Consider the following 27,268-nt stretch of genomic DNA (forward strand, 5'->3'; position numbering starts at 1 on the left):
ACACACACAATTGGAAACATTTTGCAATTAAGTATACAATAGTATTTCTTAAAAATATACAGAAAGGGGGAGCTTGGGTTTCATCAGCCCAATGATCATGCAATAATAATCAGTTGTAGTATCACATAACAACAAATCAACCTGTAGTACAAAAAAAAGATGTCAAGCAAAATCCTTTAATCATGACACTTTCTTAAAGAGTGTTTAGCAAGACTTGCATAAAAAAAAAAAAAAAAAAAAGAAAGGAAAAAAAAAAGAGTTTGGCAATGTGACATGCCATTGGCAGAATGAAAAAATTAAACTGCGCTGCTTATAGCATCAACAGCTGCACAGAGTTGATTCTTTACTGTAATTTCAGTTCTCCCACTTCACAACTACTCAAAAAGTACAGTTTTGTACCTACCATAAATGTAGATGTTCGAGTGTATTCACTGCTGCAGTCATTACACTTGGGTTATCCTGCCATCAGGCGGTCCTGCAGTCGGTCCGGCATCGGTTGCTGTTGCTTCTTCCCTGACGTCAGTGTGCCAGGGGTATATAAGATGCAGCCGATGCCATTTTCTTCAGTTTTTCTTGCCCCAGATGTCAGGTGCCCCCAAATAGGTAGGCAATACATATTGTTAATAAAATATACATAAAAAATAAAAACAATACCTTCAGTTACAAGCAAAAACACCACATACGTTGTATAGGGTAGAAAGGTATAGACAAGTCCCAGCTAAGAAAGAGGGGATGGAGGGAGGGTAACCAGGACTGCAGCAGTGAATACACTCAAATATCTACATTTATGGTAGGTACAAAACTGTACTATGTTCATCGATTTTCACTGCTGCAGTCATTACACTTGGGTTGAATGCCAAAGCTGAGGTTGGGTGGCTGGCTCTAAAGGATTCAGGGTGGCTATGAGGCCCTGCAGCACTGCAGTAGCAAAGCCAGCTTTGGATTTTTGTTAAGGTGTGCAGTGAACTTCCAAGTTGCAGCTTCCAAAATATCCTTGGTAGGTACTCCTCTAAGGTAGGCAGTTGAAGTGGCTGTTGCCCTGTTGGAATGTGGCCTAATGTTGCTAGGTACAGTTTTTCCATGCTGTGTGTAGCAGAAACGGATACAGTGTCCTATCCACTTTGAAATGGTTTGTTTTGAAATAGCCTTTCCCTGTGATCCTGCAGCATATGCAACAAACAATTGCTCAGCTTTCCTGAAAGCTTTTGTTTTGTCCAAGTAGAAGCGTAACTGCCTGTGTATGTTCAATGAGTGCAGAAGTCTCTCCCATTTATTCTGGGGATTTGGATAAAATGTTGGCAAGTGAATAGTTTGGTTTAGTGCCACACTGGATACCACCTTTGGCATAAATGTAGGGTTTGTTCTTAAAGAAACCCTGTCCTGATGAAAGGTTCCACTGCCATTAGTGCTTGTAACTCTGAGACTCTTTGTGCTGAGGTTATTGGCAGAAGCAGAGCAGTTTTCCATGACACATTTTAATTCTCCTGTATTGGCTTGCTCAAAAGGAGGTAAAGTTAGTTTTTCCAAGACAAAGTTGAGGTCCCAAGTTGGTGTTGGTGCTCTCCTGGGCAGTCTTATGTTTTTAGCCCCTCTGAGGTACTGTTTTAATAATGGATGAGAGAAAATAGGAGGATCCGTGTTGTAATGAGCTGAGATGGCAGAGGCGTGGATCTTAATGGATAAAAAGGATAGGCCTTTGTCCAGCATCTCAGTTAAGTATTGTAATATCTGGGGAATATTTGGAACAAGAGGGTCAAAGCTTTGAGCCTGGTTCCAGGCGCAGAATCTCTTCCACTTTTCTGAATAGGATTTCTTGGTGCTGGGCCTCCTGGCCTCCAAAATAACATCCATAACAGCTTTAGAGAGAGGTGTTTTTTGCTTGGCCAAGTAATCTTCCATGCAGACAGGTTTAAGGCTTTGAGCTGGCTGTGCAGGATCTGATTGTTTTTGTTGAGTCAGAAGTTGAGGAATTTGAGGTAAAATCCATGCTGGGCCTTGAGCCAAATTCTTTAAGACTGGGTACCAGTGCTGGTGTGGCCAGTCTGGGGCAATCGGGATCATTTTTGGCCTTTCTTGTCTGGCTTTAAGGAGTACCTTTGAAAGGAGAGGCAGCGGTGGGAAGGCATAAACTTTTAGGGTTTTCCAGATGAACGAGAGAGCATCCACTTTCCATGCTTGTGAGTGGTAAGTCCTTGTACAGAATTTCTGTAGTTGGCAGTTCAGAGGGGACACAAAATGAACTATGTCTGAGCACCCCCATTTTTGTGTTATCATGCTGAATACTTGTGGATTTAATTTCCACTCGTGAGGATCCATGATGTTTCTGCTTAAATCGTCTGCCAGAGTATTTTTCTTTCCTGACAGGAATTGTGCTTGCAGATGAACTTGATAGGTCAGTGCTATGTTCCATAAAGTCATGGCTTGTCTGCAGAGGGATAGGAATGAGTGCCCCCTTGCTTGTTTATGTACCACATAACTGTGGTGTTGTCCGTCTTTAGTAATAGTTGTCCTGGATGCAGAAGGTCCTTGAAAGCTGTTAGGGCATTTTGTACAGCTAGCATGTCTTTTTGATTACTGTAAAGATGCATTTGGTCTGCGGGCCACTTGCCCTGAATACATTTTCCTGCCATGTGTGCTCCCCAGGCGTAATCTGAAGCATCTGTTGTTAGTGTCTGCCTGGCTGTGGGTAAAGTGAAAGGCTGTCCCTTGTTGTGGTGACATGCCTGTGCCCACCATCAAAACTCCTGTTGTAGGCAGGGAATAAGTGGTATTACTGTTTCCAAACTGTGACAGTGTTGAGTCCAAACACTTTTTAGGTACCATTGTAATTTCCTCATATGCAGTCTGGCATATGGTATTAGTAGTATGCAGGATGCCATGAATCCCAAGGCCTGCAGAATTTTTCTTGCAGGGAGTTGGGTTTTTGTTGCCATCAGTTGAAAGTCAGTTGTCTTTGCTTGTCTGGCGTGAGATAAGCCATCTGGGCCATTGTATTTAAGCTGGCACACAGGAATAGTATCTCTTGTGAGGGCACTAGTTTTGACTTCTTTTCATTTACTGTGTACCCTAGGCAAATTAGCAATATTTTTACAAACGCCAGATGCTTTAGAAGAATGTCCTTGCTCTCTGCTTGAATAAGACAGTCGTCCAGATAGGGATATATTTGAATTCCTTTTTGTCTGCAAAATGCAATTACTGGTGCCAGGCATTTTGTGAAGACCCTGGGCGCAGTAGATAAGCCAAAGGGCAGTGCAGAAAATTGGTAATGCATTGAGCCTGCTATAAATCTGAGGTATCCTCTGCAATTTTGTCTGATTGGGACATACAGATATGCCTCTTTGAGGTCCAAGTTAACAAGCCAAGCCTTCTTGCCCAGCATGGGAAGAAGCTGCTGTAGTGTCAACATTTTGAATTTAAGAACATCCAGGTAAGTATTTAGAGTAGATAGGTCCAGTATGGGTCTCCAGGCTTTGTCCTTTCTGGGGACCAAGAAACGTCTCGAGTAAAATCCTTGTCCTTGTTCCTGTTGTGGCACTTTTTGAATAGCTCTCATGTCCATGAGGGCTGTAACTTTATTTTTGTGCCTCTGCCCATTGATTTTGTGGCAGGTCTGGCATTCCTTTTGGCCTTGGTAGAGTGTGAAAGTGGAACCTGTAACCTTGAGACACAATATTCAGAACCCATTTGTCTTGGGTGATTATATGCCAGTTTTGTGAAAAAAGTGCTAGTTTTCCCCCTAAGGGAGCGGCCAAAAGGTAAGTGCTTGGCATTTGTAGGGGGAAGTCATTGGGACCGTTTCCTATAAGGTTGTGACTTGTCTTCTCCTCCTTTTGGGGTTGAAGCACCCCACTGACGTGGTCTGTAAGAGCCTTGGGGCTGAGATCTGCCTCTTGGGCGTCTGTATCTGCCCCTTTGTGGCCTGTCTGACACTGGAAAGGACCAATTTTTAGAAGGCCAACTTCTGCTAAATTGAGGTGGCTGTACCTGTAAGAAATCCTTAAACGTTTGCATAGATTTTGCCTTATCCTCCATTTTCTTTAATACCTCTTCTGCCTTAACACCAAACAAAATATCATGCTGTAAAGGAGCATCCAATAATTTTGCCTTAACATGATCAGGTAAACCTTGTTCTTTTAACCAAGCATGTCTTCGAATCACAGATCCTGTAACTGCGGCTCTACAAGAAGCCTCTAAAGAATCAAAACCACAATGCAGAGTATGTTTTCCCACTTGTTCAGCTGCATGCAATAAATCCTGCATTTCATTATAATCAGGACCTTCTGAGCTTGTAAGCATTTTCTGTTTTAACAGAGACATTAAATATTGTTGGTATTTAAGCATGTGGAACTGGCAATTTAAAGCCCTTACTGCTAAAGTTGCAGAAGTGTAAACTTTCTTCCCCCATCTGTCTAATGCTCTAGAACCCCTGTCAGAGGGAACTGGATTTGTAGCAGTGGAAGCCTTTACCCCTTTGGGACCCTGGGAAATGGTTTCTGGGTCAGCAGCAGGGTTTGTATAAAGAAATTTGTGAGAGTCAGGGACTCTGTAGTACCTATCTGGATTGACTGGTGCTGGAGGCAAAGAATCAGGGGTTAAACTGGATTCGGAGAACACATCATCTACAATATCCAACACAGACAGAATAGCAAGGGGCCTGTGTTGAGGCAATAAAAGAAAATCTGAGCCTTTTCTTGGATTCTGAATAATCCTGGCTCTCCCAATGGAAATGCTCCCTCATGCTATGCAAAGTTTCCCCAAAAGAGTAATCCTCAGGAGGAGAGGCTGAAGGGATTGATTCTTCAGCATCAGAGTCCTCATAGGGGGGTAAAGAGTATCCCTGGTCTGAAGAGGAATCAGAAGAAATGGAAACCTGGTCAGAGGAATCATAGTCTGTTTCCTGCCTAGGCCTTTTATCAGGAGGGGGATGGGAACCCCTGATCAGAGTAATTAGGTCTTCGGCCATTTTGAGCATCTGTTTTTTAGGCATGGAGGCCTGTCCAGGTGAATGCTGTACTTGTTTCTTTGTCTTTAATGGAGTTTTAGACTTAGTTGTTGTTTGATGGTTGTTTTGATGGTAATCTGTGAAGGTCTGAAAACACCCTCAGAAGCCGATGCCTGCTCAGTGGCTCCGGATCCATCTGAGGGGTTAATTTCCATAGGCCCAATACCTTGAGTTTCCAGAGGCCTAGTAATCTCCACGTGGGAGTCGGAGGTGGCCTGTGGCTCTGAGGTAGCGGGTGTCAGGGGCTGCGAAAGCGCCTCACTGAGAACCGGCGATCTGGCGACTGGCCTAGAAGAGGCTTCATCGTCGGTTTTGGACCTCGGATGCCTGCCCTTATCTTTGTGTTTTTTGTGTATTCCTGTCATCGGTTGTTCCGACGGCATGGTATAACTGAACCTTCGGCCAAAATAATGGCGAGCAAAATCAAACCGACGTTTAATAGTGCGCTTGTTAAATCTAGCACAAAACCGACAACTAGTGACGTCATGGTCTGGGCCTAGGCATGGAATACAGTAAGAATGAAAATCCTTACGAAGTATTTGCTTCCCACAAGAAATGCAATTATTAACGTTTACTGACATCGGTCTGAGGCAAGAAAAAGTTTCCCCAATGGGGTACTTAGCTTTATTGAAGACTTCGGTTCTGAAATTTGACTTTGAAAATCTTAGGAGTCGGCCGACCGGCACTTGCGAACTGCTTTTGCTTCAGGCACCGCGCGGCAGAAAGACTGAAGAAAATGGTGTTGGCTGCATCTTATATAACCCTAGCGCACTGACGTCAGGGAAGAAGCGACAGCAACTGACGCTGGACCAAGACTTTGGAACTCTGGCTGACTGCGGGACCGCCTGACAGCAGGATAACCCAAGTGTAATGACTGCAGCAGTGAAACACGATGAACATCAGCAGAAATGTTATCCTCTTCTGTAACTTTCAGTGAAAACTTATAAAGTACCTGCATGGTGCATAAACTAAAAGTTAACTTGTCCCTGTCTGTAGCTAAATCTTCTGTACATTACTTTCAGTAATGAGGAGAAGAATCCTTCCATAAAACACTGCCTCATGTCTTTACAGACCAGCAATACATTTTCAGTATATAATTCAGCTAATTCAGTCTACATTTGCTTACAACTTCAGCTTCCCAATAAATTCCACTTCTTGGGTGTAAAAAAAAAAAAAAAAAAAAAAAAAACAACTGAAAATGGAAGTTTATATCATTAACCTTAAAAATGCATCACTAGTTAAACGTCACTATATTTAAGAAGTTTCTGTCTATGTTACTACTTTAATTCCTGTCATAGTATGTCGTTCTAAACAGTAGCATGGTACTGATGTTCTAAACAAAGTACTAAAGTTATACTAGAGTACTCAACATCTCGCAATCAATACTGAAACTAAACTTTACACTGAACTCTGCAAAATTTGCATCCGAATCCTCTAGCTGATACCCATCACTGTACTTTTTTACCACCTAATAAACTATGCGCTACAAGACTCAACATGCAGACAGGGCAAAAGTGACCATTTTTTCTGGTTCTGGCAAAATGAAGCAACCAATTTGTCCAGGTGACCATTTCTTACTAGCAAACTACCCAGTATCAGACAACCAGTACTACACAAGCAATCACCCAAAGTGAGAAGTCTGACAAACTTTGCACTCCACACATATGAAAGACAAAATTGTTTAATACACTACAAAAACACCCATGTCTGAATGCCAGACACCAGATCTACATCCATACGCTGCTACACTAGGGTTGCCACCTTTTCAAATGCCCAAAGTGAGACATTTTTGGTACAAACGGCAGATTTTGCAGGCCGAAAGATACCCACGGCCAGTACACAAGACAGAACTTCACTTCTTTGGCTAAATAAAAGCTTATTCTTGTAGTATTTTTAGTTGCTTATTCTGTTTCTTATAACAGTTAGGTGTTTCTGATACAGAATAACTGTTTTATGCAACTATTACATAAAATATAGGCAATAACTTTTTGTCCTAAAATCTCAAGACATTTTCCATTTTTACAATTTTTTTGCAGGACACAACTGACCAAAGAGGGACTGTCCCTCTCAAAGTGGGACAGGTGCTACACCCTAGCAAGCAAGGCACATGGCTGGATTGGTTATGCAGTAGAATGGGGGAGGAGAGACCTATCCCAGCAGTGGCTAAATTCCCAGCACCTCCCTCGGGCTGCCCGCCTGCCCCATATAGCCCGCAAAAGAAGGCGCAGTTTGACTAGCTCACAGCTCAATAGGTCAGCCTTTCTGTGGTTTATATTACCTGCCAGGCCCTGCGCCAAACGTTGGCAAATCGTTTGCTTTAATTCCTACCGGCCCCATAGACTGACCCTGCAACAACTCCACCATAACTCCTTCCAATAACACCAAAAGCCACTTACTAAGCAGAGAGGAGGTGGGGGAACAGAGACTTTCTACACCAAACTTCCAAACATGTCGTGACGCATGTTCATGTTCCTCCTTACAGCAGACTCTCATAACGTCAATTAAAGTTTTTTTTTAAAGCGTCCTGGCCAACCTGCAGCTGTAAGTGTGAGGGCACTCACCCCCCTCCCCCATGGTTCCGCCTTCCAGTTACACTTAAGCAGGGTGCCGAGAAGAGTGCAAACGTTGTTAATTAAAATAAATACATACATAAAAAAATATGTACATAAATAAAAACTGCGACCTTTAAGAGGCTGGTCTATATGGCGTCCTAGGCGGTCGCCTAGTTCGCCTATGCCTAAGGTCGGCCATACTACGCATATTGGAACATATTGTTGGTAAGGTGATTTATAAAATCCTTACTAACTTAAAGCTTTTTTCTTTATTATGGTTGTTTTTTATATATTTGAAATTGTCTTTCTTCCTATTATACAAAGTCAGTGATTCTATCAACATGGCATTTTATTTGCAGTTCAAACTAATTTAATGCAGACAGATTGTTCCACACTAATCCTCAACTGGTTTCCTAGTAAGGAATAGCTGATCATTCACAACTTCTGACCAAATTTCATTGTTTATAGTATTTTTAGAGCACAATAATCAATTTTACTAAAATTGTATTTCTTACGTCTGTGTTCTAATAAGTGATTGTTTATCTCAAACTCAGTTGTAGTATGATTAGGATAACAAAGACTGAGGGGCATGGCCAAGATGGCTAACAGAGCAGAAACTGGTAAAAGCTCTGTGACTGAAACTTTTCTTTGGCACAAAATATAATCAAAAAAATACAATTTGGAGAGGTTTGTTAGCTAATTTTATTCTCAAATAGTCAGAGAAAAGATTTATAGCTTCAAGTTCTTATAAAGCTGTAATTTTCCTGTCCGAATTTCAACTGCCTGTTTAAGACAGAAAATAGTTCAACATTAGCCACTCATAAAATGGTAGTCAGGGTTCTTGTGTTAAAGAAATTCAGTCACTAATATCTACTATGCAGGATGTATTACTTAAAAAGGACAAACTGGATACCAAAACAGAAAGTTTCACAGAAGAGACCAGAAAGAAGATGGAACACTTAGAAATTCTTATGAAACAACAAAGTGCACAAATCAGCAGTATGAAAGAAGCTTTAAATGATTATGAAGGGGAAATAACTGAAATGGAGTCTCTGACTGAATTTAAAAATAAATAAATAAATAAATGGCTCATATATAAAGCTGATGATTTAGAAAATTGACTGATGAAAAAAAAACATCAGAATTTATGGTATATCTGAAAAGTACGAGGGAGACAATATAATTAGCTTCTTAACAACCTGGCTACAAATCTACCTGAAACTTTATCTTTTGAAATTGAAAGGGTACATAGATCACTGAAAGCACCTTCAAAGAAGGAAAACTCACCACCATGTTCAATTATAGTTAAGATTATGTATAGCTTTATGAAAGATTTTATATATATATATATATATATATATATATATATATATATATATATATTTATGGGTCTACTACCGGAAATTGAAATTACACTATTTTGAAATCCAGTAGTAGATGCCGACTAACGCGAAAGTGCACTTCAACGAAAGTGCACTTTCGCAAACACCACTAGAATGAACAGGCAATGTCCTCCACTGTGTTGCGGTAGTTACGGACTTTAGGGTTAGGGCTTGGGTTAAGGATAGTGGATAGCGATACTAGGTATCCACTATCCTTAACCCAAGCCCTAACCCTAAGGTCCGTGACTACTGCACCACAGTGGAGGACATAGGTCCATGACTACTGCACCATGGAGGACATACAATTTCCTCCACTGTGGTGCGGTAGTCATGGACCTTAGGGTTAGGGCTTGGGTTAAGGATAGTGGATAGCCCTACTAGCTATCCACTATCCTTAACCCAACCCCTAACCCTAAGGTCCGTAACCATTCGCTCAAGTGGTGTTCGTGAAAGTGCATGTTCACTGAAGTGCACTTTCGCGTTAGTGGGCATCTACTACTGGATTTCAAAATAGTGTAATTTCGATCTCCGGTATCTCTGCACACACACACACATATATATATATATATAGATATATATATATATATATATATAAATCAACTGGATTGTTCAGCCCACTTATTAAAACAGATGAACATATAGTCAGATCTGAAAACAATTATTTCAGTAAAGTAACAAGTAAAGAAAATCCTGCTTACCACTGATCAAGGAACTTAAAAATAATAATATTAAAGCTACTTTTGTTTTTCTTGCAAAGATCAAATTATATCTTTCTGAAGGTACTAAAATATTTGACAAACTGTAAAAAGCATCTACTTTTGTTAGCAACCACAAAATCCTTAATAATACTGGATAAAATGAGTGGAGCAGTATACCCCTTGAGAGATAGAGAGCTGCATTCCAGGAAAACTGCTTCTAAAATTAAAAAAGCTTAAAAACAAGTGACTTTTAATCTCTGATTGCAGGACTTTTATTTTTAGACACAATAAATTTACAAAAGGTTTGTACTGGACTTTAAGATTTAAAACGTATGTAAGTATGTATTTATATTTTAAGCTAACACATTTTTGATTAAAAAGAATATAAATAATTAGTTTTATGGTTTTATTATATTTACAGTAAAAGACTTAATATATTTCATTTAACTACATTTATGAAAGTATTTGTAAATGTTAAACAAATACTTCCTGTAAGAGAATGCCATTAAAATGTAAGTTAGAGAATTGGTAAAAGACTACAAAAGTTAAGAATTTTATTTTATTTGTTTAACTTTGCTTAGTATGTGCATTGCTAGATTAACAATGTCAGATCTAGGTAGTATGCTCATTACGAGCGTTAAAGTGCTGGTGATTTTTTTTCTTTGTTCCTGTCTAACACATTCCTTTCACAGGTCATTTATGAAGCAAGTAACACTTAAAAAAGCTTGAGGACAAAAGGATGTTCCAGTTGTGTCAGATTGCTGGATTCATGCTAGCCTTGCTTCCTGCCTTCAGCTGTTCTAAAGAAAATCTAGGTCAAAGTTAATCACTGATGTCTATGAAAACAGAAAAGAACTTTTTTTCTTTTTTCCCCCCAAGTATATATTGTGAGGAAATCTACTAAAAATAACATTTTTTTTCTTTTCTTAGAGGTGAAGAGTTGGTAAAACAAAACTATAGTAATGTTTTATATTCAGCCATTGCTGACATAATTTGCTTAAATCTTTCTGAATGTTAATAGCTTATGCTGTAGTGTTGTTAACTCTAACTGTACATATTAATGAAAATAAGTAGTTAGATGTTTGTTACAGCTTAAATAATTAAGAATGAGAAAATTACAGAGGAAATTAGCAGCTACTGTGTGCTACGACTTGTAATTTTTGCATGCTGTAATCAAATTCTAATGTCAGGATGTGAAGCTTAGATCAGAACAGCAGTTCACAATGGCTAAAACACACATTCAAATTAAACAAGCAGGAATTATTTTGTGCAGAAGGCTCCTCAGAGGTCACTTGAATAGATTTTATTGTTCACCATACACCCAAAACAATCCAACTTGGAAAACGTACATAAAATACATAACGTCCATAACATAAAAGTACTTAGCGCTTTCACCCTAAATCACTTCTGGGCATCTTCAGAGTACTAACAAATTATACAGCCAACAACAGTTATATAGGTATGTTCTTAATTACACAATGCCTACTACTGGTTAATTGATATACTAATACTCTTTTAAAAAAATATATGTATTATATATTTATTATTATTAGAATTGTAACACATTTGTTTAAATCATAAGCAATGCAATTAAAAACTGAATGTATTATTAATTAATATTATCAAAATTATCATAAATATAATAATATAATATATTAAAAATAAAAAATAGTAAAAAATACCCTCATAAAATTGTAAAATTATAATTATTATTATAAATACTATAAACACTAATATGTGCAAATAATAAGGAAAAAAGTGTGAATAATAAATATATAAATAGTTAAATGCATTAAAATACTTTATAAATGCACTCTTAATGTTTCTACATTAAAAACAAACTAGGTTGTGAAATGCTGGAAAAAGTTATTGATGAACTAATCAGATACAATATGATCTTTGTTTTAAAATACTGGAAATGGAAATATGTCCATTTATGCCAAGTGAACAACTTGTGTTAAGTCTTAACTGCCATAGACATTCTTTGGCTTCTAACAGGTTATCATAGTCTCCTCCTTTCTCCCAACAATTGGGAATTCTATCAGTAACAAAAAATATAAATCGCTTGAAATTCTCTCATTTAGTACTGTGTACAAATAAAGCATTCACTATCTTTTTGTTTTTGATATCCCTGTTATGTTCCAAAATGCGTTCCCTCAATTTCCTAGTAGTTTTCCCAACATAATATGCTGGGCAGGAAACACATGTAGCCAAATACACCACCATTTTGGTGTTACAATTGCAGTGTCCTGGACATTTAATGGATCTCCCATATCCTTGCACCATAGTATAAGGTCCATCGTTTACAAATTTGCAAACTTTACAAAAACCACATCTACTCATTTTTGACATAGTATATGCCTGGCCTTTGTCGTTGTTTTCCAAACTTTCTTTGAGACTGGTGCCCCTACTGTATGTAACCTTTGGGAAATAACCAAGTATTTCATTATATTCTGTCTTATTAGCAAAAACACAACCAAGTATCATTTAATATTTGAACTATAGTGTCAGAGTATTCATTGAATGGTAAAATAAAAGAGTCTCTTTTGTTAGTATTAATACTAGTAATGTCCGTAGACATGGTGTTTAGTCCATATTTCAAAATTGGTTTGTATAGAGTATTTCTTTTCCTCATAACTTCCTTCCTTATTTGGTTTATTAAATTTAATGGATAGCCCCTATCTAGAAACATGTTACTTATTAACTCAATTTCATAAATGAAATTAGTATCTTCACTAATAATATGTGATAGCCTAACCATCTGACCTTTTACAAGGTTCTTTTTTTGAAAATGTGGGTGACAGCTATCATAATGAAGGAAGGAATTCGAATATGTATGTTTACGAAAAATATTAGATTCAACTTTGTTGTTGTTAAAATACATACATATATCCAAATATTCACACTTATCTTCATGTATTTTGGTTGTGAAATTCAGAAAGGTCGATGTAGTACCCAAGTAGCTTATAAACTCACTTAATTCCCCCTTGTTGCCTTTCCAAAAAATTAAAATATCGTCCAGGTATCTGACATAAAATAATATTTTTGTCCAGAACCTGGAGGAAAAAATACTTTTGGTTTCCCATTCCCTTTAACAACAAAAAAGTTGAATCTAATATTTTTCGTAAACATACATATTCAAATTCCTTCCTTCATTATGATAGCTGTCACCCACATTTTCAAAAAAAGAACCTTGTAAAAGGTCAGATGGTTAGGCTATCATGTATTATTAGTGAAGATACTAATTTCATTTATGAAATTGAGTTAATAAGTAACATGTTTCTAGATAGGGGCTATCCATTAAATTTAATAAACCAAATAACGAAGGAAGTTATGATGAAAAGAAATACTCTATACAAACCAATTTTGAAATATGGACTAAACACCATGTCCACGGACATTACTAGTATTAATACTAACAAAAGAGATGTTTTTATTTTACCATTCAATGAATACTCTTGACGCTATAGTTCAAATATTAAATGATACTTGGTTAAGTGTTTTTGCTAATAAGACAGAATATAATGAAATACTTGGTTATTTCCCAAAGGTTACATACAGTAGGGGCACCAATCTCAAAGAAAGTTTGGAAAACAACAACAAAGGCCGGGCATATACTATGTCAAAAATGAGTAGATTTGTTTTTTGTAAAGTTTGCAAATTTGTAAATGATGGACCTTATACTATGGTGCAAGGATATGGGAGATCCATTAAATGTCCAGGACACTGCAATTGTAACACCAAAATGGTGGTGTATTTGGCTACATATGTTGCCTGCCCAGCATATTATGTTGGGAAAACTACTAGGAAATTGAGGGAACACATTTTGGAACATAACAGGGATATCAAAAACAAAAAGATAGTGAATGCTTTATTTGTACACAGTACTAAATGTGAGAATTTCAAGCGATTTATATTTTTTGTTATTGATAGAATTCCCAATTATTGGGAGAAAGGAGGAGACTATGATAACCTGTTAGAAGCCAAAGAATGTCTATGGCAGTTAAGACTCAACGCAAGTTGTTCACCTGGCATAAATGGACATATTTCCATTTCCAGTATTTTAAAACAAAGATCATATTGTATCTGATTAGTTCATCAATAACTTTTTCCAGCATTCCACAACCTAGTTTGTTTTTAATGTAGAAACATTAAGAGTGTATTTATAAAGTATTTTAATGCATTTAAGTATTTACATATTTATTATTCACACTTTTTTCCTTATTATTTTCACATATTAGTGTTTATAGTATTTATAATAATAATTATAATTTTACAATTTTATGAGGGTATTTTTTTACTATTTTTTATTTTTAATATATTATTATATTATTACATTTATGATAATTTTGATATTAATTAAGAATACATTCAGTTTTTAATTGCATTGCTTATGATTTAAACAAATGTGTTACAATTTTAATAATAATAAATATTTAATACATATATATTTTTAAAACAGTATTAGTATATCAATTAACCAATGGTAGGCGTTGTGTAATTAAGAACATACCTATATAACTGTTGTTGGCTGTATAATTTGTTAGTACTCTGAAGATGCCCAGAAGTGATTTAGGGTGAAAGCGCTAAGTACTTTTATGTTATGGACGTTATGTATTTTATGTACGTTTTCCAAGTTGGATTGTTTTGGGTGTATGGTGAACAATAAAATCTATTCAAGTGACCTCTGAGGAGCCTTCTGCATGTTTTACTAGTTAACGTAGTTCGTGGTGTATACTTGAAGAGGAATTATTTTATATACAGTCAAGATTGCTTGCAATACTAGAATTAATTTGGAGAACAAACATCTTATGAATAACATTCATATGCACAAGGAATACATTATCAAATATGTAAGATTAATAAATGAGCAGTATCAGTAAGTTAATAAATATGCACACATACTGTAATCTCTAATAGAGAGCTGATGATTAAACAGATATTTGTTGGGAGATTTTAGAAATGCAAGATATATAGAATAAGGTAGAATACTAGTGGGCAAATAAGACAGGATAACAAAGATTATGAATTATATTAGTAGACTTTGCAGCAACAATATCCAATATATGGTTACTGCTATTGTTTTCCTAGACAAGTTGATCTAAGCCATGACAGGGAATTATTAGTAAAATACCCAAATATACATTCTCGACAGTCAACTTATGTCATTCAATAAGTCATCAAGTCTGCCTATATAGTTCTAGTGAACATAAGCATTAGAATTAGGACTCCTATAACCTACAATAATGCTAAAGGGTGATTTTATATGTGTTCAGTATACATCTACAATCACACATTCCAAAATATTGTCAATTATTTTTAAAGGCACTTTAATCCTATTATGTACCAATAGCATAATACTATCACCCCTACCTTGTTCAAGAAGATATTTACATTTGGAAAAACCTGGAAAGCACAGATCTCTAGTGTTATAATTTCTTTGATGAAGTACTCTTTTTAATCCTTGTTTTTGCTTCCCAAACTTTGAGGGTTATAATAGTAGCAACTTCACAGCTTATCAAGTTCTCCTCAAATATATCCTGTTATCTAATTTTCCTAAAAATGAGCCTGTTATTTATTTTGTTTATTAATACGTCTGTTCCATAAGGGATAAGATGCAAATTATCCATGGCAAAAATGCAATAATCTATAATACATTTCTCCCAGTTTGTAATTAAACTACTACTGTATGTTAAAGACAATTGTCACAGCCATGTGTTCTAGAAATGGGCTTTCATAAAAATATTATCATTTCATTTAGAGCTAGATATGATTCCACTTAAAACAATCTTGACTAAATTTGTTTCTGCAATTTCTATCACCAAAAGAAGAATATTTTTCATATAATTTGAGGGGAGTAGTGTATAAGTCATTTGTTCGCACATGTAAGAAAATCTTATTATACTCGAGTTTTATCTTATTATCCTTTGGAACAGGTCGTAAATATCAACTAATCAAAGACCTGGTAAGGCATTAACAGTTATTTTATTTTTATCCAACTTGCCTAACTAATTTATAGAAGGTTTATTGATGGAGTCTACCGGGATTACAGTTTGTAACTCCTGCTCACACTCAGTTTCACAAACATTTCCTGTACTATTACTACAGAAATCATTTTGTATCTCACCTGACTTAACTTTGTTGTTCTGACCAGTATTCTCAACATCCAATTGTTCAATGATAGCTGATGACTTTAGAATATAACAAGTACTAGTCTCACTCCAATTGTTCAATGATAGCTGATGACTTTAGAATATAACAAGTACTAGTCTCACTTACTCTTACTTTCTTGTTCTTTTCCAGTAAATCATTTGTATTGTAATTTCAGTTCCTATCTGTTTTCATTGTTAATCTCTAAGTCCTACTTTCTTCTGTTTATTTGTATGATGAATATAATCTTCCATAGTTTTAGTACAACTATTATTTCTTAATCTCTTTTTGAGTTCATTAGATTCAGTTACAACTTCCAGGTATATTTAAGTTAGATGTTTCACTTGTTTTGATTTCTGAAGATGTCTCAGAATGTTATAAGAGATAAAAGCACTACATTAATCTTTATTATTTTATTTTTTGCAACTCTCTGATGTCAGTATTGTGCTTGGCTTTTAATGAAAGCATTTTATATGAACTTTCAAATTTTTTTTTCACAATAAATCTGCTTTTATATACAATTTCAAACACTGGTATATTTTAGATACATGCCATTTACATCAAGGTGAAAACTTCTTGCCTTAGTAGCTGCCCAGTTGTTTTAATGTCAAATTCTCTTTTATATAGTCAGTGCAGCAAAGAGCAAAGGGTTATTGCTATTATACATGAATATTATTAAAATTGAAGACAAGCATTCACTGCCCTTATTTCAAATAACTGACCCGATCTGCCTAAGGTGCCCTTCCATGACTTGCTAACACAGGATCCATCTCCTTGACTGATATCTACTGCTTTTGTCTTTTAGCAGTTATTTTTCTTATGTCGTTACAGTTTGCATTGAGTCTGGTTCTTTCTGAGATTTTCATTTCTTAGCTTCTGCTTTCTTGGATACTACTCACAGTCGAGCTATTAATTATTTTCTTTGCCTACTGGCAAATCTAATCTTCCAACAGTTTAATAAACAGTTGCTCTCTTATCTGCCCTGCATACCTCACAACCTCTTAGCAAAAAAAAATCTGGACAAAGCCTGACAAAATGAGGGGACAACGACCCAAAAAATAGGGACAATTTTAAATATTGTTTTTATAAATTTAAAATTTCCTAGAATAATAGGATTTCTGTTATAGTGCATTTTTTGAATGATATGAAGTCTGAAACTCAAATTTATGTAATTATTTAGTGACTTCAATCCTCAGATCATCCCAGTGATTTGTCAGAAAACCACAAATTTTATGAGGAATAGACAAAAAACATGACGCAAAAATCTAGACATTCTGCAATAATCTGGACAGTTGAGAGGTATGCTGCCCTGGATCTCCCAGGATTTTCCCTGTCAACTCTTGCAGGTCTGCTATAAATTCTGCATGTTTGATAAACCCCACAAAAATATGTCTCCAGTGTATGATCTGATTTTGCTCAGAACTTTCAGACTCTGAAGTCACTTTTTAAGAGAAGCTCATACATCGTGACACAACTAAATATGTAGCTTGCCAAAGGTTCTTGTCCCCAACCCCCTTCAATACAACTAACTCTAACATGATAAAATCTCATTTTTAAGTTATACAACTTTTAGTGAGTTTTCCATTTTGTCTATCAAACTTTAACAAACAGACTTTACCAAACTGATCCTTTATGATTTGAAGGAGACTCTCTATAGATGCATAAGTATTTCACAGCATTTTGTCACAATGTTTTTAGTTGGTAAAACTAATTTTCAAACTATCACAGTTACTTTGCTAGTACATGTGCTAGTAACCATCAGTTACTAGCAAAGAAATGGAATGACAGAAAAAAAAAAAAATATATATATATATATATATATATATATCTTTTTGTGGCAGATGGAATATAAACGTTATCTAAGGTTGCATCTGCATCATCAAATTCTGTTTTGGTGGATCAGAAAGCAATGAAAAATATACCATAAAACACACTTCACTGAGTCCCAGTTCACTGTTAGTACATGAATGGAAGGGTGGGCTTGCTCTCCCCCAGGAGGACACAAAGTGGCAGTTTACTGAGTTGTTTCACAGGATATTTTTCATTATCATGTGATCTAACATGAAGCAGTATGAAAAAAATACTTGGACTCATTATGCAGTAGCTAAGTGAATGATCAGTCTAAGTGGCTTAAGTGGTCTACTTGCAATAGTTTTATTTTCCAACCTCTTTGTAAAAAATGGTTTATGCCTATTCCATGCATTTGTGCATTCTGGGAAATAATTTATAAAGTACAGTTTTGTACACTTACCATAAATGTAGATGTTAGAGTGCATACACTGTTGCAGTCATCACATCTGGGTTATCCTGCCAGGAGTAGCCCTCAGTCGGCTCGAACACCAGAGCTTAGTATTTCTGCATCAGTTGCTGTCGCTCCAGGACTGACATCAGGTTGTCAGTGGTATAAAATCAGGCAGCTGATGCCATTACATCAGTTTTTCTTGCCCTGTCAGGAGCCCCCAATACGGAGCTAGGTTATGATGGAAGAACACCACCAGTAGAAAGTAAATACCAAATTTTCCTTGTAAGGAGAGAGAGAGAGAGAGAGAGAGAGAGACAGACAGACAGAGAGACAGACAGAGAGACAGAGACAAAGGGGGGTGGAGGGAGGGAAACCAGGACTGCAACAGTGAATACACTTGAACATCTACATTTATGGTAAGTGTAGACAACTGTATTATGTTCTTCGTGTTTCACTGTTGCAATCATCACATTTGGGTTGATTCCCAAAGCTGAAGAAAAGGGTGGAGGCAGTCAAGAAGACTGGGGGCTGGCTAGGATGCCCTGCAAGACTGCAGTGGCAAAATCTTCCCTGGATTTGGAGAAGATAGGCAAGTGGTAATGCTTGGTGAAGGTATGAACAGATGTCCATGTTGCAGCCTCCAGGATGTCCCTGGTCGGGACCCCTCTGAGAAAAGCTGCAGAGGTGGAGGTTGCACTGGTGGAATGTGTCCTGACCCCCTTTGGGGGTGGTTTCTCATGCTGTTTGTAGCAGAAATGGATGCAGTGTGCTATCCATTTGGAGATTGTTTGTTTGGATATTCCCTTGCCCTCTGCTCCTGCAGTGAAGCTGACTAGCAATTCATCAGTTTTTCTAAAAGATGTAGTCCTGTCCAGGTATAATCTGAGATGTCTGTGCACATCTAGAGAGTGCAGAATTATTTCCCCCTTGTTTTGTGGGTTAGGGGAAAAAGGTGGGCAAATGAATGGACTGGGTGAGAGCCACACTGGACACCACTTTAGGCATGAAGGATGGATTAGTCCTGAGGGAGACCCTGTCAGCATGGAAAATGATGAAGGGCTCCAAGTGCTTGTAGCTCCGAAACGCTTCTAGCTGAAGTGATGGCCAGAAGCAAGGCTGTCTTCCAAGAGAGAAATGTTAACTCTGCAGGTTCAAAGGGGGGCAGGATGAGCTTTTCCAACACAAAGTTAAGGTCCTAAGCTGGGGTAGAAGCTCTTCTGGGTGGCCTCAGGTTGTTAGCCCCTCTTAGGAACTGTTTGATGAGAGGGTGTGAGAAGGCAGGTGGCTCTGTGCTGAAATGAGCAGAGATGGCTGAGGCATGAATTTATTAGAAGAGAAGGATAGACCCCTGTGTAGTAGGTCTGACAGATAATCCAGGATGAGAGGTAGGGAGGGCTGTGCCATTCCAGCTCCCTTACCCTGGATCCAGGTGCAAAACCATTTCCAAGTGTCAGCATAGGATTTTCTAGTTCTGGGGCATCTGGCCTCACGTAGAACATCTAGAACTTGTTTGCTTAGGCTGGCAGCTTGAGGAGAGGTCAGGGAATAAGGCAAGCTGCCAGGTTGAGGGTCCGCAATTGGGGATGCATGAACTCTCCATTCCTCTGGTTAAGGGGTGTTGGGATCTGAGGTAGGTGCCATGGTGGTAGAGGTGACAGGCTGCACAGCAGTGGGTACCAGTGCTGACGTGGCCAGTCTGGGGCAATCAGGACTGCCCTTGACTTTTCCTCCCTTATTTTGAGCAGTACCCTTGAAAGGAGTGGTAGAGGGAAAAATGCACAGACTGAGAGGTTTACCCACTGGAAGGATAGAGCATCCACTTTCCAGGCCTTGCTGTGAGGTTCCCTGGTGCAGAATTTGCTGAGCTGATGATTGGAGTGGGAGGAAAACAGGTCGACCTTCGAGGTGCCCCATTTCTGGGTTACAAGGGTGAAGGTTCTGTGGTCTAGCTGCCACTCATGTGGGTCTAGCAGGTTTCTGCTTAAGTTGTCTGTCAGAGAGTTTAGAGTGCCTGGCAGGAATTGTGCTAACAGGTGTAGTTGCATGGCTGAGGCCGTGTGCCAAAAGGGTCATGGCAAGCCTGCAGAGAGGATAAGAGTGAGTCCCTCCCTGCTTGTTGATATACCACATCACTGAGGTGTTGTCTGTTTTGATCAGTAGAGGCCCCAGGGAGAGTAGGGGGTCTGAAAGCTGTCAGGGCATGATGAACAGCTAACATCTCTTTTTGTTAGATGTGCCAATGTATTTGATTTGAGCTCCAATTGCCCTGAATGCACCTGCCATGCAGGTGAGCACCCCAGGCATAGTCTGATGCATCTGTGGTGAGGGTCTGGGTGGCGTGGGGTTGTGAGAAGGGAAGTCCCTTGTTGTGGTAGCATGCTGCTACCCACCAAAGAAAATCTTTCCTTAGACAAGGTATCATTGGTGTAAAGAGTTTCCAGGTCTTGACAGTGCTGACACCAAAGGCTTTTTAGGTACCATTGTAGTTTCCTCATATGCAGTCTGGCATATGGAATGAGTAGGATGCAGGAGGCCATGAATTCCAGAGCTTGCAGGATTTTCCTTGCGGATAACTGGCTTCTGGTGGATAGTTGAGAGAAGCAGCCTGTCAGATAGGCTTGTTTTTCTGGAGTAAGGAATGCCATCTGGGATGCTGTGTCCAGGCTTGCTCCCAGGAATACAATTTTTTGTCTGAGGACTAGTTTTGATTTTTTTCGTTGATAGTATACTCCAGTGAGGTCAGTAGGTCCTTTACAAAGGTCAGGTGCTGTAGCAGCTTTTCCTGACTGTCTGCCTGAATCAGGCAGTCATCCAAGTATGGGAAAATTTGAATATTCTTTGTCTCCAAAAAGCAATGTCAGGAGCCAGACATTTTGTGAAAACTCTGGGCGCAGTAGATAAGCCAAAGGGAAGCACAGAGAACTGAAAGTGCATAGATCCTGCCCTGAAACGTAGGTATTTCCTGCATGATTCCCTGACTGGGATGTGTAGGTGGGCCTCTTTTAGGTCTAGGGTGGCTAACCAAACATCCTTGGAAAGCCATACGTAGAAGCTGCTGGAGGGTGAGCAGTTTGAATTTTGGTATGACCAGAAAGGTGTTTAGAATGGTTAGATTGAGGATGGGGTGCCATGTGCCTTCTTTTCTGGGAACCAGGAAGAGTCAGGAGTAGAAACCTTGGTCTATCTGTTCTGCAGGAACATGTTCTATTGCCCTCATGGAGAGCAGGGAAAGGACTTGCTTTTTGGCCTCTGCCCACTAGTTTGGAGGAAGATCTGGGAACTCTTTTGGGGTTGGCAGAGTGTGGAAATAAAATTTGTATCCCTGGGACACTGTTGAGGACCCAGTGGTCGTTGGTAATGGTGGCCCAGTCACTTGCTTGGAAGGAGAGTGTTCCTCCTAGGGGCACGAGCAGGTGGACAGAGGGAGGGGGGTGGATGTGTAAAGTCATTGTGAGTTCTTACCATAAGGGGGTGGCTTAGCACTCCCTGTTTTTGAAGAGGAGGAACTCCACTGCTTAGATCTCTGCATTCCCTGGTGCTGTTGTCTGGGGGGTCTGCTTCCCCTGGGTCTGGGCTGAGCTGGCCTGGAGGAGGCAGGAAAGGACCAGTGCTTGAAGGGACAATGCCTACTGAACCTCGGTGGCTGGACCTGTAAGAAGTATTTTAACTGTCTGCATAGACTTAGCTTTTTCTTCCATCATTTTTAAGACTTCTTTTGCCTTGGTGCCAAATAAGTTGTCTTTGTTCAAGGATGCATCCAATAATTTGGATTTGACATGGTCTAGCAAGGTCCGTTTCTTAAGCCATGCATGCCTTCTAAGGACGGAACCAGTGACTGCTGCCCTGCAAGATGCTTCTAGGTCAAAACCACATTGTAAGGTGTGCTTAGTTACTTGACTTGCAGAATGCATTTACTCTTGCAACTCTTTATTTTCTGCACAAGCAGGAAAAGAAGATATTTTTTGTTTGAGGAGTTCCATAGTGTGTTGCTGATATTTCAGCATGTGGAACTGACAATTTAATGCTCTAATAGCAACGGTAGCAGAGGTGTATACTTTTTTACCCCATCTGTCTAATGCTCGGGAATCCCTGTCTGGAGGGGGTGGGATTCTTAGCTGAAATTGCTTTGATTCCTTTAAATCCTTCAGAGATGACCTCGGGGTCAGCAGTAGGATTTTTGAAAAAAAATTGTGAGAGTCAGGGACTCTATAATACCCGTCAGGTTTCCTGGGAGCAAGAGGGAGGGTGTCAAGGGTCAGACTGGATTCCATAAAAACATCATCCATGACATCCAGGACAGGAGGAATGGCCAGAGGTCTGTGTTGTGGTAGATCTCAGAATTCCCTGAGACTCTTTTTTGACTGAGGATAGTCCTGACATTCTCATTGGAAATGCTCCCTTAAAGTATGTAGGGTTTCCCCAAAGGAAAAGTCCTCGGGTGGAGAGGCTGAAGGGATGGATTCCTCTGCATCAGAATCCTCATAAGCAGAGAGGGGTTGCACATCTTCATATTCAGATGCATCAGAGTCATCGGACTCCTGTTCAGTTAAAACTACTGGGGACAAGTCTCTTTTCTTTTGGAAGGGGTAGCCTGGCTTCCTGTAATAAGCATTATAAGGTGTTCCTCCATTTTAAGCATTTGAGACTGAGGAAAGGAAGCAGGTGCCTGAGGTTGGGTCATCATTTTTTTGGGTGTGGTTTGTACTCTGGGCCTTAGAAACTCGGTTGTTTTCAAAAGAACTGAAGATGCGAAATAAGTCGTTGGTCTGTGTCGAGTATCGGTAGTGCAAAGTACTTCCTCAGAAGCCGGTGCCTGCACAGTGGCTCTGAAAGCATCCAAGGTAGAGAAATCCGCAGGATCCTTAGTCGAATAAAAGAGTCTCACAGCATACCGGACTCCAAAAGGGTCTCGCTAGCGGCCTGCGAATTTACAGAAGTGGGCATCAGGAGCTGCGAAAGCACCTCACTGAGGACCGGAGAACTGATGACTAGCTTAACGGAAGTGTTGAAGGCAGTTATGGACCTGTGCGGTCTTGTCTCTGTCTTTATCCTTATGTTTTTTTGGAAGATCAGTTAGAGCAAGAAAAAAGGATCCCCAATGGTGTACTTAGCGTTAGAAGATTTCAACTTCAATTCGGAAACGTAAACTCAAGTAGCGGCCGACCGGCACTCATGCAAACTGCTTCTGCTTTGGGCTCCTCAGCAAGAAAGACTGATGTAATGGCATCGGCTGCATGATTTTATACCACTGACGACCTGATGTCAGTCCTCGAGTGACAGCAACCAACGCAGAAATACTAAGCCTCTGGTATTCGGGCTGACTGAGGGCTGGCCCTGGCAGGATAACCCAAATGTGATGACTGCAACAGTGAAACACGAAGAACATCTGGGATTTATTTATTTATTTTTGTGTGTGTGTGAGCTAATCAACCCACTGTCATCACTGCCTTCACCCTGTAGGCCCATTCTTCCATAGCAAAGTAAGATCTCTAAGGCCCATTCATTCTCCTACCCAGGTAGAGCTGAAAGCCTAATTTGTTCTACAGAAAAAAATACAGGTGAAAGGAAATGGGTAATCTGACAACCAGGTGGGTTAGTTTCCTTTTCCGCTAGCCTTAGTCCTTACCAATGACAGCTGGTGAACTTTGCATATATCACTGCTCTAGCAAGACTCACAGCAGAACTTTGCCCACCTTGGACTGCCCTATGGGCAAACATGTGGCACATGCTCACCCACCTTATGGTTGCTGCCTGCAATCCCTCCACCCTCTGCTATGGTCAGCAGTATAGTGAGCACATTGTCCCCTTCCCTGTAGGATGTGTGAGCTGTCATCGGCTATTGACTCCCATCCTCCCCTGCCTCATTCTTTTTACTACATGAGGCTGCTAGTCTAGTCTGGGTCATAAGGGCTGCAGTCAGGGGTCTACTACTTGACACCACTGGCTCAAGACTATAACTGGTACCTGCAAGGAAATGGAAAGAACAAATGGGTCAACAGAGGATATGAACTTGGTAGTTGCACGATGAGAAGGTCCACTAAATAAAGAGTGGAAAAGAAACTGCACAAGTAAACGAGAAGGGAAAGATGATTATACAGGGAAAAAAAACAAGAGACAGTTAACATATAAACACAAAAAAGAAAGACACATTTGAGAGTGAAGGAAACCCACAGGAAGAAATATCAGAAATCAGAGAGAGAGAGAGAAAAGTACTTGACAAGAAAGGAACACAAAATATATTTACATAAAGGATAAGTACTCTACTCAGAGAACAAATTCATGAAAAGTATCAGTAAGTAATAAGTACAAAGAATAATTATTTATATGAATGGATCAGACTACGGTTTCTTAATTCTGCTACATCAGAGAACCACTTGTGAGCTACATAGCTATTAATTTCTTTAGTGATGGGAGACATACTTGCTCAACAAATAACACTGTGCAAACACGGTGCAAAGTTCACCAGCTGTCACACGAAGACAACATGAATGATAAGTATAAACAACAGAACTTTTTAATATCAGCAAAACTACGAGTCTTCAGAATTTTTGAACTTTTGTGATGCTTTTCAACTTCAGTTCAGCCACTATTATGCCACATTTAATAAAGGGGAATAAAACATGTATGTGAAAACGTACATCATTTCAGTCAGAATGAAGACTTTCCCGTGGGGAGCCAACTATTCACATAATGGTCGGACTACTGGGCCTTGGCAGACTGTTGGATATACAGTTTGTAAAGAGCTAGCAAGTGTCTTTATAGTGACTTACATTAGTCAGTCAACAGTACAGTGTTGGTGTAATTCTGAGACTATTAAGGCAAGTTCATGTTTAGCTATCCTCATTTGGTTTATTATACATTAACTGTAACATTTAAAAATATAACACTGTCTCAGCTTTTAAGTACAGCCAGCTTTTATTTATTTATTTATTTGTTGGTTGGGCAAAACTTTTACAAAGACACTAAATGAAATGGACTGATACACCAACTTGGCAAAAACTGAAATGTGCAAGTATTATCACTATAAGTAATATCAAACATAACAGTCAAAAATTAAATCCATTTTTTTTTCATTACAAATTAAAAATAATTTTTACACAATTAAAGTCATGTTTTACTTTCTTACTGCATAGAGGGTAGTTCCTATCTAAAAAAAATCTAAAAATTAGCTTTTCACTGCACATATTTTTCCACAGATGCAGTGTATTATTGAAATACACTTAAATTACATTTGTCAGCATTACAGAGGCATGAATAAAAACAGAGTGCATAATCTCTTACCTGGAATAGTGGAAGGAATCTTTATAATCATGTATTTTGTTTTCCCCTTTTCGGCAATGGAGGTTCCCATATTGTATATATTGCCTGCGCTGTCATAATGTGGATGTGATGTAGCCAAATTTACTGCTACATATTTTGAATAATCGAGCTAAAGAAAATAAAACAGACATACTAGTATTGTGAATCAAGTGCAAATATCTTGCCTGCAAAAGTCATGACAGAGCTCATTTGTTGACCGTTTTGTATAATACATATTCTGAGATTATGAATAAATACAAAATGCTGGGTTACACTCTTAACAACATTCAGATATGTACAAGAATGGTAATTCATGCAACAACACTTACGACTTTAGAAATTTGCAATGTAGGTGTCAGAATATTTACTGCATATTTACAGAATGTCTTTATAGGGCATGGATCCCCGTGCTTACACTTCAATACCATAGAAAAGAAAACATACAAGTGATTTCTTAGCATGAAACCAAACAGTAACAGTGTTTAGGGATATTTAAAAAGAAGATATGTAGTTAGCATAATGTTCTGTCTGTATTGTCTTTTTTCATTCTTCCTCAACCTATGAGTTTGGATCCAATCCCTCAGATCTGACTTGAACGTTACTATAGCTCATTGTAACCAAAAACTCTTGAGCTTCTCCCTTACCCATAATGCTCCCTTTCTAAGTACTTCAGATCTTCCAGAGAGACTATATCTCGAGCTCAGTACAAGGCAAGCATCCTCCTAAGACTACTCGCAATTTAACATCTGAGAGGGGAATGCATAGTGGGTCAGATTTCCTGAAACCTTTGGTTCTATAGAGGTAAAAAATGTAATTGTCTGTGAAAATGTAATAAATGTTACAGGTATTCACCTTTGTTCTCAAATTTTGGAAAAAATACTGGGAAACTGATGGACTGATTGATATTTGTCTCTGATAGCACAGATGGTAAAAAAGATGGATTAGTATGGGGGGATAACTCTATCTTTGTGAAAAATCAAACATGGCGGTTTGCAAGATAAGGCTTGAATTTCTGAAATTCTTCTTGCAGAAGTTATGGCTACCAAGAAAATAGTCCTCCAAGAGAGGAATCTGAGGTCACACTTGGCTGTTGGTTCAAAACGGGAGTGTATAACGGCCTGTAGCACTAAATTTAGGTCCCAAGGGGGACTACGGTTTTTATAAGGGGGCTTTAAAAACAGACTTCCTCTCAGAAATGCCTTGCAGAGTTTATGTGAAGCAACTGAGGAATCTTGGTAACCAATGTGAAAATTGGATATTGCTACCAACTGGATTTTGATAGTCGAAGAAGATGACCCTTCATTGAAAATTTGGGCTGGAAAATCAAGTACATCATAAATCAGAGCAGAGATGGGATCAGTGTTATTTTGTAATGCCCAGTGAACAAATCTTTTCCATTTACTGGAATATAATTTATGTGTGCATGGTTTATGAGAAGATGGGAGTATGAGTTGGAGTGGAGAGGACAGCATAGGTTGTCTGGCTATTAATACAATTGACAAAGCCAGGCTGTCAGCCCGAGACTGGGTATGTGTGGGTGAATCATGCCCATCAGGTGAGACAGGAGGTCTGGGGTTGGATCCAGAATCCACAGTTGGGGAAGTAAGTGAGGCCAGACAAAGGGGAACCAAATCTGACAAGGCCAATATGGTGCAATGAGGATTACTTTGCTCTTCAACCTGGCTGCTTTCTGCAGAAATTTCAGGATTAATGGAGTCAGGGGGAAGGCATAAAGAAGACTGGGGGAAGCCAATCATGGAGAAGAGCATCCCTTGGTGACTCCCCATTTGGGTGGATCAGGGCAAAGTAGCTGCTGCACGTGTTGTTTAGGGGAAAGGCAAAAAGATCATAGCAAGGCTGACCCTATTGAAAGAATATCCTTTCCATCACATTTTTATTGAGGGACCATTCATGGGGTAGAAAAATGCACCTGCTCGGCTTAT

General features: G+C 38.8%; 1 protein-coding gene across 1 annotated transcript in view; it reads right to left on the reverse strand.

The window, feature by feature from the left end:
* BCO1 (beta-carotene oxygenase 1) overlaps nucleotides 1-27,268 on the reverse strand; it is a 433,849-nt gene that overhangs the window by 176,382 nt on the left and 230,199 nt on the right. The window contains exon 5 of the mRNA XM_044081793.1: nucleotides 25,308-25,455. Within this exon, the coding sequence (XP_043937728.1) occupies nucleotides 25,308-25,455 (148 nt within the window). The remainder of the gene's footprint in view (nucleotides 1-25,307; nucleotides 25,456-27,268) is intronic.

Source organism: Protopterus annectens, chromosome 8.part1 (assembly GCF_019279795.1).
Source record: "Protopterus annectens isolate FY-2018-M chromosome 8.part1, PAN1.0, whole genome shotgun sequence".
In the NCBI taxonomy this organism is placed as follows: domain Eukaryota; kingdom Metazoa; phylum Chordata; order Ceratodontiformes; family Protopteridae; genus Protopterus; species Protopterus annectens.